We start from the raw sequence: 14,824 nt of genomic DNA on the forward strand, positions 1-14,824 counted from the left end.
CTATTAAAAAAAAAAAAAATCTTAATATTTGAAGAAAAGGGTTAATGAATGCATATTTGTATTGGCAATACCGTTATCCATCTTTGTCGTGTGCTGCAAGGAAAACTAGATGACTGATGATATGCAAAATATGTTTGTGTGTTTGTCTGTGGAGGGATTAGTTTGTCAACAGGTGTTTGGTGTTTTAAAAGGCCCCAAACATCGCCTTCCAGGCAGCGCGGCAATGGTTGTTTAGGGTTAAGGCTAGGGTTAGCTGCCTGGAAGGCGACATTGGAGGCTTAAAACACCTTTGAGCTTGTCAGCATGTTACAATATTTTCATTCAGTCTTCCATGTTATTCTTGGATCAATCCAAAATTCCCAAATTAGGCCCACAGATGATAGAATGGTTAGATTTGTCTCAGGAGCCATACTTGTGTCCCTGCAGGCCTCAGATCCAATCCTACAGGAGCTCTCACTGAACTATGTTAGTAAATTACAGGGCACCATTTTGTTCCCAAAGAATGACACGCCTCCCCTATGGAGCCAATCAATAACCCTGTTTTTATCTCTAGTTGTACACCACACTTGGTTCAATCCTGTAATTCTTTTAACAGAACAGCGGTTACCCACGTTTTGTCACAATCCAATAATTAGGTGTATGAGATACTGCGAGTGGTGGATCGTGATAAAAAACTGCATTAAAAAATTGCAACTCCAAGGCAAACTGTGACCACTCGTGTCGTAACTAAGGCCTTGGGAGTTGGAACCATAGACTGTATAAAATTAATGGACAACGCATCCGGTTCGACGAAGTGCTGCAAATGCGGAAGTGCCTTAAACCTGCATTCTATCTGAATTCCAGCAGGGGGCGACACGTGTGGTTGCAAAATGAGGTCTGTTTCTGTAGAAGTCTATGAGAAAGTGACCCACTTCTCAATTGATTTATTACCTCAGTAAACATTTTCATAATGAGTTTATGGTCTCAATCGCTAGTTTTAAGTCTTCTGCAACACAGAATAATTTTAAGTTTTCTTTTTTTGAATTATGAGTCGCGTTGATTTTAAAATCGGTGTTAAAGCAGGGGGTGTTTTAGGGCGTGGCTATGATGTGATTGCCAGTGAAAGTGTGTAACGTAACGTAGAGTGTAAGGGCTCCTCCCTCACTCCTCCCTCTCGTCTAAAATCGTCACATCTGCAACCAGGATGGCTGCGCCCGTAACGGCAAACTCGACGACGGATAGCAGATCTCCACAAACCAATGGGTGACACATGCGCTGTCCATTAATATACAGTCTATGGTTGGAACATGCAATCTGTTGAATGCAAGCTCACCAGTGTGAGAACACACACACACACACACAATACAGTACCATGTCCACTGTGAAAGCGAATCCTCCTCTTCTCCTCCGACTTCATCCTGGCTTTAATGTACCCCTGACACCTGTACAGGTGAACCAGTTTGCCACAGAGTAAGAATCACCTTCATCACCACATAAAAAAAAAAACCTATAGAGTACATCCCCTGTTTTTTTCCTCACTGTCTCTGTCTCTTTTTGCCAGCAACCCTCTCGGTGTTCTGTGCTCAACACAGTAAATTAGTTGACATTATTGCAGAAGACAAATATGACATCACAACAAAAAAGTGGAAAATTTGTTCTGACAGCAGAAACTGCAATCTTTTAGTTTGAAAAGACATCTCTGGTGGAAAAACAGACAGCCATTTTCCTCTTTTCTATAACCCATTCATTTAGAGCAATTTTTTGTTCTTGCCTGTATGTAGTTTCTTATTTTTTTTCTTATTTATCTTTTTCCATTTTCCAGTTTTTATTCTATTCACAGTCCCACAAATTCAAAGCTTTCAAGGCTCAGTCTCCATAGAGGGAGGGTCAGGACAAAAGTAACAATCAAACACTAGTATTAAGCAAAAAGAGCAATTTGCACCCTCCATTTAAACCACACAGAATAAGGCTGCCTGTTAAAAATGTAATCTGTGGATTATGTGCTGATCCTGAAACTTTTGACTTTAGAAGAGTTTATTTATATGTTGTTTATAAGCCTGTTTTAAAAAGAAAAAACACTTTGTTGATATGAAGACTCAATTGAACCTGGGTCAAAGAGAAATTAGAGATAAGATAACAATAAGATAAGATAGACTTTATTGTCCCGAAGAAAATTTGTCCTGGACACATAAACATACAGTATCTGCTGTTTAGGAAATACAACATAACATAGTGTAGTGGTTCTCAAACTTTTTTTCAATAATGTGACCCCTCTGAATTTATCTTTTATCCCAGTACCCCCTCAACAGCGCAAAACATTTTTGCTAGAAAAAAAACAAACAAATATAAAGAGGTACAATAAAACGCTGCGCCTGTTTAGGCTAAACAACAACCTTGTAACTGAAAATCACTTAAATGCTAGCCTACATTTTGAACGTTTAGAACCCATCACTGAAGTCTTTCGTTAATATAGCACAATTACTTTAGAAATTATGCATTAAAAAAATCTTACGTACCCGCTGCAGTACTCCAAAGTATCCCCATTTGAGAAACACTGACATAGTGCATGCATACATACCTACATACAGTACACAGAGTGTCACCAGTCCACATGGACACAATCATAGTACATGCACAGACTGCACCAGCTGCTTTATGTTGTACAAGTCATGTACAGATAGTCTACCTTCCTCCACAGAGGAAAGAAAAACACTTAAAATGATAAGAATTATAATGCCTTACTCTGAGGCAGTTTAAATTCAATTTAGTAACTTTTTCGATAATGAAACTCTTCCACAAATTGAGCCTTATTTGGCAACTTGGTGGCGTTGATTATGCTAATGATCTAATGTCAAGAACATACAGTACACCTGGTCATTAATGGGAGGCGTTCATCAAGTTGAAACAATCGATTGACGACAAGTCTGTGCAGTTGAGAGTTTTGTAAATCCAACTTGGAAACACTTGCATGAGCGAGCTTCAATCAATTTATTTATTTGTCACGTGAAATCATATAAAAACACAATTTCAGCGAAATGTATTCTGTCAGTTCCTTCAATTTATGCATTAAAAAACAGATAATAAATAGATATATGCGTATGATGTAGGGTGCAGTCTTAGTCAGTGTCCTCGTTTAGGATCCTAGTGGCCTGAGGGTAGAAGCTCCTCCTGAGCCTCTCAGTGCTGGCCTGGAGTATCCGGTACCTTGTTCCCGACCTCAACAGGGAGAAAAGTCTGTTACCCGGGTGGTTTGGATCTCTAATGATTCTCCTAGCCTTTTTCTTCTTTACAAAATAAACGCAAGAAATATTTAGGATAAGCATACAAAAAGGTGGCCAGATGTCGAGAGTTGTCGATGTCTACCATTTTGTTGTCCGGGAAGTACCTGAATCTATTTTCTTTCTTTATAGTGAGACACATTGCTCTCAATTCTGAGTTCAGATTTTATTTTGCAAATGCTGTGATCAAAGATTATCACTTCAGCCTGTATCATAATTAGTTCAAAATCCAGACAAATTGTCTCCAGATTCAGGGCCATTTTTCATTGTTTATTAATAAGAGGCAGACTGAAGACAACGGTCTGAGCTAACCTGAGGAAGTTAATGGAATGGAGCAAACTGCTGGTACATGCATTACATGCTGAGTAATTAGGCAGAAAATTGGTTCAGTCATTTGGAAAATAAGAGTGTCTGGCTGGTGGCAAACAGAGAGTCCATTAAGAGACTTCTGGTGGTAGCGTCACTCTGGAGATTATGAGAGGAGAAGCGCAGAGGTGTGTGTGTGTGTGTGTGTGTGTGGTGTGTGCGCGCGCGGTGTTAACAATAAGCCAGCATCAAAGACTTACCGTCCAGTGATGAGGAGGAAGAGGGTAAGGATGACCAACAGGGAGAAGCCTCCTACAGACGCTGTGACAACCACAAGAACTTGACCCTGATCAGCGATATCAGGATCTGCTGAAAGTAAGAACAAAGCAAAGCCAGGCCAGTCAGTAGCTGTTACATCAATCTCTCTCTCCCACAGTTTCAAACTGGAGAGCTGACACACTACTTGGCGATACGCAGCTATTGCAATTTACTGAACACAGTGAGTGGATTGAAATTGATATTCAGTTTCTGTGTTATATTATAATATATATATATTTATCACTAATGAAAATGCAAAAGAAGGCATCCAGTCAGTTTATAGTATCCTTATGCTCACTCAGGTTTCCCTTCTTAAACACATCTACAGTATGAACAATGCAACCACATTAATCATATAAATAGCTTATTTAAAATTACTGTTAACTGCTCTGCTTCTGAAGCTGAATTCAGGACCTAAATCAGACTGCATTTTCATAACCCAGAAAGAGATTGAAATACATGAGCAGTTAATCCTGTACACTAGAGTGGTGATACCCGACCCGAGCCCGACGGGACCGATAGGTTTGGACAGATATTTAGAAATGATGTTCGGGTTCGGGTCGGGCTCAGTCACATCAGCGCTATAAGGCATTTGTTGTAAAATGGTGCTGCTCCTTTAAGAGAGCTCAGAGTGTGTGTGTGTGTGTGTGTGTGTGTGTGTGTGTGTGTGTGTGTGTGTGTGTGTGTGTGGAAAGTGGTCAGAAGAGAGAAGAGAAAGAGGAAGCAGACGTGTAGATGCCAGCGGAGTAGAGTTGGTGGAATAAGTTTAAGTTTTGTACACAGTGTGTGCAGTGTCCGGAAATAAACCCCAGACTGAAAGCCAAGTTTATTCATTTGCTCACCAGAAATGGGATTTTAACCCAGACGTTACTCATTTATAACGTCGGGCCTGGCGGTAACGAGTCTTCCCTGGTTTTCTGACCAAGACCGGAAACAAAGCTATCAGGAAAGGTTAACGCATTGATCATTTTAAATTGAACATCTTATTAACGTGCGCTTGTTGCCCCGTTTGCGCTGATGCGCTCATCTGTTGACATTTCACAGTTGCTTAATAAAAGCTTTCCACACAAACAAACGTAGCCTACATATGTGTCATTAGTATGAGAAAAAAAAATAGATTTTAATTGCATCAGGCTCGGGCCGGGCATAAATATCTTAATGCCTGTTGGGCTCGGGTCGGACCCGGCCAGGCTCAGACAGAAAAATGCGGCCCAATCACCACTCTACGGTACACTGAGAAATTTGGCTTTTACACATACATCTATTAACTGTCTTCTTCGTAACTCTTACACACCAAACTTCAGAGATGGCAAAAGTACTCACTTCCCCTACTTAAGTAGAAGTACAGATACTTGTGTTAAAAAATACTCTGGTAAAAGTAGAAGTACTGATTTAACTTCTTTACTTAAGTAAAAGTAACAAAAGTACAGGCTTTGAAATGTACTTAAAGTATAAAAGTAAAAGTAGCCTTGTGAATGACTTTTTATGCAAAGCTACCTGGACCACACACGTTACTAGAGTGCAAGATGAGAAACTTCAGTGGACATAAAACCAGGCTCTTTATATGCCATTGTCTACATTTTAAATGGATGTCTGCCAAACATCACATATATGGTTATTGTGACAGAGACTGGGACTCCAGCTTAATAAGATTCTGACTGAGTAGCAAGATATGAATTCAATTGTGATTCTCATTTCTCTTTTTTAATCGTCCCCTTAACATTTAAAGGAATGTACATGTATGTGTGTGTGCTCAAATATAGAAAGAAAATAAAGGATACAATATGAATTACTAAACATAGATTAATTAAGAAGTTCCCCATAAAGTTATACAGCACATTGGCCAGGAGTCATACTTGATGCCTCCTAGCCTATCTCAAACATCTCTCTCAGATAAGGCCAGGGATGATTGGGAATGTCTTGCTGCTTGTCTGCCCAATCTCTGGGATCTCTGTTTTCTTCATTTTCAATCATGTCGCCGTCCACACTACTAGTGCTAACGTTACCACCATCAAGCTGCAATTATTTGCCGCAAATGAATGCAGAATGCGGCCGAATCTCTCGAGTCGTCTTGTAGTGGTGCGTTACATGCAACGTAGCCTACAGTATATTCCCATCCAATTGAATTGGGTATTGATTACGTGAAAAATAATAACGGTAACTCCAGTGAAATTATTTGAAACTTGTTAGTGAGGACTAGATTAGGACAGTATTTAAAACTGATGCTGGTTTCCAACTTCGCCCCCCCCCCCTCCAGGTGTGTCTGTAAAACACGGACAGAGACAACTTCTCTCTTTTGATGCTTTACAAGCAACGTGAAACCTAGCTAACAGGTGAAGAACACAAACAACTAAATCACTAGCTAGCCTACTTTAACTGTGCAAGAACTATAGACCAATACAACAACAGGCTTAAATGAACTGACAACATAAGTTATACGACTTAAAGTTGTCAAGGACGCACACACACGATCTCAACTGATTATCCTCCGGACAGCAGTCTCTCTTTCTTTTTTCTCACTTTTTTCTGTGTGGCGCACGCGCCCGCTCGCGGTGTGAGGCGCGTGTCCGCGCTATTCTCCGACATTACGACCTCTTGTACAAAACTAAAGTAACGAGCCAATTTTTAAAATGTAAGGAGTAGAAAGTACCGATATTCGTGTTAAAATGTAAGGAGTAAAAGTAAAAAGTCGCCACAAAAAAAAAATACTAAAGTAAAGTAGAAATATCCGAAAAATCTACTTAAGCAGGCTACAGTAACGAAGTATTTGTACTTCGTTACTTCCCATCTCTGCCAAACTTACGCTCTCTTGAACTATTCTGCACATTTGCCTGTGAGCAAACAAACAGAAAATACATATGAAAAATATCTTTGAAGGAAGGTTTTGATCAAACATATCCTTACGACACAACTTACAGTAGAAATTGCTTTTCTCTTTGTGATAGAAGTTGGCATGACATGGTATTGGTAAAGAATAATTGTATCTCCTTGATTGTGCATTTTTGCGCATCAGTGTAACATTATCTTTAGCGGTGTGTCTATGTATTTCTAACAAAAACTCAGGGGTAGCAGGAGACAGAGGCCAGTAATAGTTCCTGATGTATCCCTGAATGGACTGACATCTCAGTGACATCTGTGAAAATTAACACATTTATTCAGTAATCCAAAGTACCATTTATCTTTACATTTAAATGAGGACATTTTAATATTGTTGGACTTCTCCCAACTGTTGGTAAAATGAAGGTAAACCAGTAAAACATTCTGTGACATGACACTATGTGTGAGTGAGTATTGTATGGGTTGAATAAGGTGAGAGAGAAGATGGCACATTTGTACAATCCGAGTATATAAATGGACTTCTGTCAGATGCACTGACATATGGGAGTATGAGAATGTGAAGGCGGACATCTACATCTTTGTCACCTACAGTGTGTATCTTGTAGGAGGATAAGAGAGGTTGCTGCATATTTCAGGATTAGAATCAGCAGAGCGTTATGTGTGCATCAGAAACTTACAGAGCTTATAAACGTTTAAGTAAATGGCTCACGCCTGAAGAAGCACTGATGGGTTTCACTGATCCATAGCAAAGAATGACCATAAAATGTCTCCATAGATTTCATAAGGTTGTTGATCAACACCGACGGCTTCAAATCTCTGGCTTTAAAAACTCCTTTCTTTTCCTGTGCATTGTTTGAAAACAAAACTTTATATCCATTACAATTTCAACACAAATCTAACTGACTGGATGACTGAATATCAGTGCCGTTCATCCCTAAAACACAGCCAGTATAAAACCCAAAGGCATGCTTGCTCCCCTAAGTCGTACCCTCAGCTGCAGTAGCAAACTCAAAGTTGGGGCTGTACGCTGTGTAGCCAGCAGCAGTGCGAACGCGCACGTGGAAGACATAGACAGTTGAGGGTCTGAGGCCCGTCACCACCACGCTGGGGGCTTTGGTCCGTGTTGAGGAGTAGCTCAGCTGCTCTTGCTCCTAAAAAAAATAACAAAAAGAAAAAAAAAGAAAAAAAACAGAAACAGATTGCCAGAGATGATAAACAAAAGGCAAGTTTTGGCCAGACAGACGAACATGTGTCTGCATAAACCCATTATCACAACAACGTTTGAAGCAAACACCTCGTTTATATCCAATTAACTTTCAGAGCAGATGGCGAATAAAACGGAGACAGCGTTACATTATGGAGGCTCTGCACTGCCATTTGGGTTTCTGCATGGTAACAACATTGTTCTGTAAGCAGTGACTGTTCTCTGTATATGTAATCACTTAGGTGCATTTCAGTGCTAAAATATCTGTAATACAAACCACTGTTACAACTAAGCAATTAACACATGTTACATGAACATGGTCTAAGAAAAAATTCTGTCTAATTTAGTACAATAAAAGACTTTACCTTCTCAAAGTATTTGACTTCATAGTCCACTATGTCTGAGGGCAGCCGTTCCACGTCTGACCAGGAGAGGGCGATGCTGTTTTGAGAGGCCCAGTCTTTCCTGACTACACCCACCAGAGCTGGACCTGAAGATGCAGCCAAATAGTGCAGGGTGTCAGCATGTGATTACAAAATAATGAGCCTATTTGACTTAGTGACTAACTTATGTACTAAGGGTCGTGTGCCAAAGAGTAATTCTTGGGAACAGGATTGGGGAAAAAACATTAGAAAGAGAAATGTAATGCAAGTTTTCAGCAGTACTGAGTCACCCAGAGGTCCAGGGGAATGAGGAAATCAACATCTCACTGCTGAACTCAAATAGAAAAAGGTAATATTAGCTTGACCATGCAACCACGCTTGGTAAATATATATATATATATATATATATATATATATATATATATATATATATATATATATATATATATATATTGTTTTTTACTTATGTTGCATTTCATTGATTTTGTGTTATTTCTGTTGTCACTGCTGCCCAACCAATTGCACTCTCTAGGGACAAATAAAGTTGTACTTGTGAAATTAGTGATTTGAGCCATTCACAGCTCAGGCCACTGCAGAGAACTCTAACTGAATCCATTGAGTTCAGAAACACGACCGCAAAAAAACATTTTAAAAGTATCTCCAGCAAAAAATTTCACCATTGAACAAAAAAAGTTTCAAAACTCCAAACTGGAAAGAAAATCAGAAATAGAGCCTAAGAAAAGTGCATCCTGTATATGTAACTTCTCCACTCTCCAGCTTACAGAAGACAATATCAAGAGAAACAACTTTAAAAGAAATGTAACAACCTTATTGCAGTTTGGAAGATAAATTGTTTTAGTATCACACGAATATCCAAAGGGAAAGTAGGGCCAAGAAACCATTTTACTGTCCAGCTCCAGTATGATGTGTGGCCTGAGAGAAACACTTTTGTTAACTAAACCACTAGACCTACAGCAACTGTTCATCATGTTTGTCATTATTGCTGAATTTGGGGGAATATTTTGCACAAGGCTGCTGAGGAGACACAAAATCACCCAGCAGAGATTCAAATATTTACCATCAATTATTCATAAAGCCTTCGCTTGAACAGAATATGAGTTGGCAAACTAATAGATCCAGTCCCTCTGTTGTCGAGCGTGCTGTTTGGGAGATCATTGTTGGAATACAAATTCCAGCCCAGATTGGTCGTCACGCTCAGAAGAAGCAGATAACCTACTACACACAGAAGGCCACAGACCGGATGTGGCACTTCAGAAAAGTGACGTGTTGCTGTATCAAGTCGGACGCATTGGGCTTCAGATGCGACTTTTACAATTTATCGAGAGGCTAAGATTCTCTCGCAGCAGCTCGGCCGAGACATGATGCTTCACAGTCCAGAAACTCGACCATTTTGACTTGTATTAAAACAAAACAAAAAGAGCAGAGAGAAAATTGGTGCACACAGTAAGCAAAAGTTTGATGCTGACTCTTGCAAAAATGCACACTCGTGGAGACAAATATGTAAATTTAAGGTGTCCAACTTTTATATTAGAATGCATGAATTCAGTCTTTGTGAACATGCATTTCTTTATGAACCCCAAACTACACAAAGCCACAAAAGTTTAGTTTCTATACTATATCTGCTTCATTTTATGTAGCATGTTCGCTTATAGGAGTTATGTAGCGTTAGTCGGAATGTTTGTAATAATATCCTACATATTGGTGAATTCGGGTAGGTTTTATGAAACTAAAAATAATGTTATCGTATACCGGTGGCTGCTTTTTCCAAACCAACAGTGCTGCAGAGAGCTCCAGATAGCCGGGGATATAAGAGCAGGCAGCGCCGGAACAAATACGCCAACACATCGCCGACAGTATGATAATAACATCCAAAACACATGATTCACTCTCAGCGGTTTCTGGGACATGAGAAATGCGTAGTCGTGAATGTGGCCAAGGACACATAACTGTTCTCACTGCTATAAGAATGTGGACATATGCGGTCCTAGACCACCTCCAAATGCGATCTCAATGTTTCCTCAATGTGTCCAGAGGGCATTTCCCCCTGTACTTGAGCTGTCCACTTGTGAGCCGATCACTCACATCCAATTTTGATACCAGGTCCAAATGGGGCCTTTTAAACAGTTTGCAGAGCCAGATAAGACATCTGCCATGTCAGCCATGTTATTGCAGGTAACGTGTCCTCTCTATCCTGGTGGCAGGTGGTGTCTGAGCCACGCAGAGTGCCTGGAGATGTTGTGGGGTCTCAAGCCTCTCAGTCTGGCTGCCTGCTGCAGTTAATAATGGCACACAGCAGACACACCAACAAAAATATACACCATGTATTGACAGAACACTGCAGTGCAAAAGTGCACAGGCAAGGCAGACAAAATCCAATGAGTTGCTGAGCGAATGTCATCAGCGCCATACCTGGAAGTTTTAGCTTAATAATAAGCGCAGTGTCTACTTGAGAAAAAAAGCAGTCATTAATACAAAGCGCACAATATTAAAAACCAGTTCCTTTCCTTTCCTCTGCTGTAATGCTCTTTGCTCTTTATTTTAATTTAAATTTTTTTTTTTTCTATCTTTATTTTTGTTTTTAATTTAATTGAATACATACTGTGTACATATACTTATACTTGTATTGTTTATACCTATACTTATATTGTTTAATATTCCATTTAGAGAATGTGTGATGTGCACCAACAACACCAAAACAAATTCCTTGTATGTGTTAACAAACGTACTTGGCAATAAAACCCTTTCTGATTCTGATTTTGATTCTTTAACAAATCTTTCAGCAAGTTCTTTCAGGTTAATAGATATATGACAGGTAGCTGAAGCATTTCAGATTTAGCTGTGGATATTTTATTGTTACTGTCTGACTGACGTATAACCCATATTGACAATACAATGTTAGCACTGTAATCAAACACAAATTAGAAGGTTCACAGTAGGGCTGCAGCTAACAATTACTTTTCACTATCGATTACTCTGCTGATTTCTTTTTTCTGTTAATCGATACATATTTGGTCAAGAAAATGTCAGAAATCGGTGAAAATACCAATCAATCTTCAAATAACTTGTGTTTTCTAACCAACAGTCCAAAGCCGAAACAATTTTTAACTTACTAAATCATAAAGAAAGAAAAGAACCAGGAACTCTGTAATATCTAGCTTATTTTGCTTGAAAAAGAATTGATATTATATATAATTAGCGATTCATTTTCCGTCAACCGTTTTAACTTCGTATCGGACTAGCACACAGTACTGACAGGTAGAGAAACATCTGTAGTTATCCACTGTAAATATGGAAGTGTATGCAAGTAGCGCATGCACAAAACCTGAGGCAAACATCGACAAAGCTGAGTAAGAATAGCTCCAAAATGCATCGATCCATGTTGCAGAGATGACTACTTCTAAACCCGCAAAGTCCAGTTTTCTCACTCCGTAGTTATCAAAAACCACTGTACAAGGACCGAGATTATGTTTGTGAGGGCTTATTAGTTTTAAATGTAGTTAAAACCATAAAAAGATTCCTTGAACAGACCAAAATTTAAATAATGAAATACATTTGTAAATATAATATATGCTTGTGATTTCAATTAATCAGTTAAAACATATCTAAGCAAGAAAGGTACCCATAAATGTCATGTTTAAGAAATGATGTTTTTCAGTTGGCACCGGTGTAACCAGGCACATAAATATGCATAACCCACTTAAGGGATAAGAATGTCTGTGAGAATCACATTACTAGAGGGGATTTCTGTCTGCAGAATACAGCATAATGTTATGTATCTATCACCATATGTGTGTGTGTGTGCCACTGTGCTTGACAAGTGTAGTTTCCTGTGTGTAGACATTTTTGCAATGTTAGAAAATGCTTTAAAAACCCTCTAAACTCTTATGCAAGAAGCTATTTCAGGTTTAAATCAATCCACTGGTTCGAAAGCTACTGCTCTATATGAGTAAGCTCAAAGAAAACAATTAAGGTCATTACAGTTTAATCACACACATCAAAAGATAATTGAGAATCTATAAGCTCTATAGTTGGTTTATTGGCAACATAAAAAAATAGGTTAACCCTCAACTACAGATAGAGAAAGATAAAGAAAGGACAGAGGGGGAAGAGGAGAGCGAGAAAGAGGGAAGAGAGAGAGCTTTAAAGAAATCCCACAAGGTTGCATCTCCCCAGCATCTGAGCGTATAAATAGACGTCAGCCTTATTCCCAGAGCAAAGGAGATGCAAACAGAAGAGAATCCACTGGGGGAAAGGGGAAAAGAGCAAAGTAAAAGAGAGAAAAGCTCCTGAATCAGGACACCATAAAACAGTGGAAAATGTTCACACGTGGATTTAGCATGTGAGAACTTTGCATGACTCTTGTTGTTATTGTTTTGTAAACAAAATAATAAAAATAATAACAATATTATAAAAGACAAGTGAACAGCCAGTAATTTCCCATGTGAGGTTCATATGAAAGGTTATCTACATAAACCTCTCCTTTCTACCCAAATGTTTAACTGGTCAAAGCAGCCATAGAAAGACCTGATGAAACATACTGTATGCACAGAACACAAATTGGTAATGTGTCTCTTACACAGCTGCAATTGTAACTGTAGTTGTTTGCCTTCCACTGGTATTTTCCCCTTGTGGTTTCTTGCTTGCCTAAGCAGAAAAAATGAAGGTAATAAATTGACAGAACCAACAGTTACAATATATGCCGTTGACAGCCACAGATGTTCGAAAAAAGGGCCGACAACAGCATTGGCTGGCTAAATGTCAGATTGGAGGGTAAGGACTCTTAAATTTGGCAATCCTAAAATGATGTCATGGTGATAACTCACTGTACGTGAAGCTATAATCAAACTACGTACCACAGGCTATACATGCATACTTATGAATGCAATGTGACTTAAAAAACATACTGATTGAGCACACGTTTGTTATAGTGAACCAACAACGAGTCAGAAGACAATACAACAAAATATCAGTGAACCGTATTCCTAATTACTTATTAATAAGTATGTATTTATCCAATTTTAAAGAGCGCAGTACAATCTGTAGTAGTGTATTAGCAGAGCAGTAGTCTGGAATGATTAAAAGACAATGAGCACAACTCTGTAGGGATTTAACCATTTAAACCAGCGGCAATTAAATTTTGATTATTTCAGCAAGGATCAATGCATCATTAAATCTCATATTTTGCGAATGATTTGTTTCGACTAGATATGTAATTCAATTAATTTAGATTCTTCCAGGCTTCCCAAATATAAAACCTAACATATACCACCAACAAAACACATATAAACTTGGACACAAGTGTAATCTTTAGTTTCAGCCTCAGCTTGGACACAAGCATTTATCTTACATAAGGATTACTTTTAACACAGAGTGAGTCTATCTTTGTGGGTTGTCTCTCTGTTCCTGTTGTAGGAGCCCATTTTTCCTCTGTGCATCAAACACCTAACACAAATTTGCACTGATTTCTCTGTGCCTCTTCACAAGATACTGCAGTGAACTTTGTGGGAGGAATCATCAGTGAGAAACGCTCTGCTGAGCAATAACTACAGTGTATTTTGAGGGGAGTGCAGTTCGCTGTGCATAAACACAGAGATCATCCTGCTCACTCCGCTCTGCGTTGCTGCCTTGCGAGGCTACAACAAGCCAAAAACCAGCATCCTGCTTTACAAAGTGAAATTAAGTGCGGAGGAGAGTGCACACAAAGGGGCATCCAAGATGATCAAATGTGTCTTCTGAGAATCTATGACTACACAAATATTGTTCAGCTATTACGGCTACAAAACTGAATGATTACTTAAGTATATTATATCATCGGAAGGCAATAAACACTCCACTCTGTTCAAAGACAAAGTGATCATGCATCTTCCTTAACTGGGCATTATAACTTATCAAGGTTAGACAAGCACACAGAGAAATGATAAGTAAGTTTGATTAATAGGTTTAGCATAATTAAAAGCATAATGAGGCATTAATATGCAATTTACAAACAGACAGCATGTCAACAGAAAAAGAAAACGCCCCCCCTTCCTCCTTCTCACAAAAAAAAAATCCAGTTAACTGCTAATTCTGCTTTTGATTGGCTATTATTCCATCATTGACATAATATCACAATCAATTACATGAATCACCTTATCTGTGTTAATTGGCAATGAGCCTGTCCATCCCAAATCCATCCAAACATAAGTTTGGACAAGCACAGATTTACAACAAGCCTTTTCTCACAACTCAATACATGTTCCACCTCATTTGAATTTAAAGTACATTTTGGAGCGCTTCTGAAACAAATGTAAACATCAGACACATGGTGCTGTGAAGAATTTAAATAGATTTTCTAACATTGGTCTGTTATTAGACAGCATCATCAAGAAGCCTCCTGAATGATTTTCCTCTATGTGGATCACATCACTCCAGTACTGAAGTCTCTACACTGGCTTCCAGTGCCTCAAAGAATTGATTTCAAAATACTTTTGCTGGTTTATAAATCACTAAACGGTTTA

General features: G+C 38.8%; 1 protein-coding gene across 8 annotated transcripts in view; it reads right to left on the reverse strand.

Moving 5' to 3' along the window:
* LOC120555944 (ephrin type-A receptor 6-like) overlaps nt 1–14,824 on the reverse strand; it is a 65,948-nt gene that overhangs the window by 5,560 nt on the left and 45,564 nt on the right. For 5 of the 8 annotated variants that reach the window (XM_039795158.1, XM_039795157.1, XM_039795155.1 and 2 more), the window contains 4 exons: nt 8,289–8,413; nt 7,708–7,870; nt 3,824–3,932; nt 1,351–1,421 (listed from right to left, as the gene is read on the reverse strand). In XM_039795158.1, the coding sequence (XP_039651092.1) occupies nt 1,351–1,421; nt 3,824–3,932; nt 7,708–7,870; nt 8,289–8,413 (468 nt within the window). Of the gene's footprint in view, nt 1–1,350; nt 1,422–2,113; nt 3,196–3,823; nt 3,933–7,707; nt 7,871–8,288; nt 8,414–14,824 lie in introns of those variants that run through there. The other 3 variants (XM_039795159.1, XM_039795156.1, XM_039795163.1) reach the window with 2 other exon arrangements.

Source organism: Perca fluviatilis, chromosome 3 (assembly GCF_010015445.1).
Source record: "Perca fluviatilis chromosome 3, GENO_Pfluv_1.0, whole genome shotgun sequence".
NCBI lineage: Eukaryota > Metazoa > Chordata > Actinopteri > Perciformes > Percidae > Perca > Perca fluviatilis.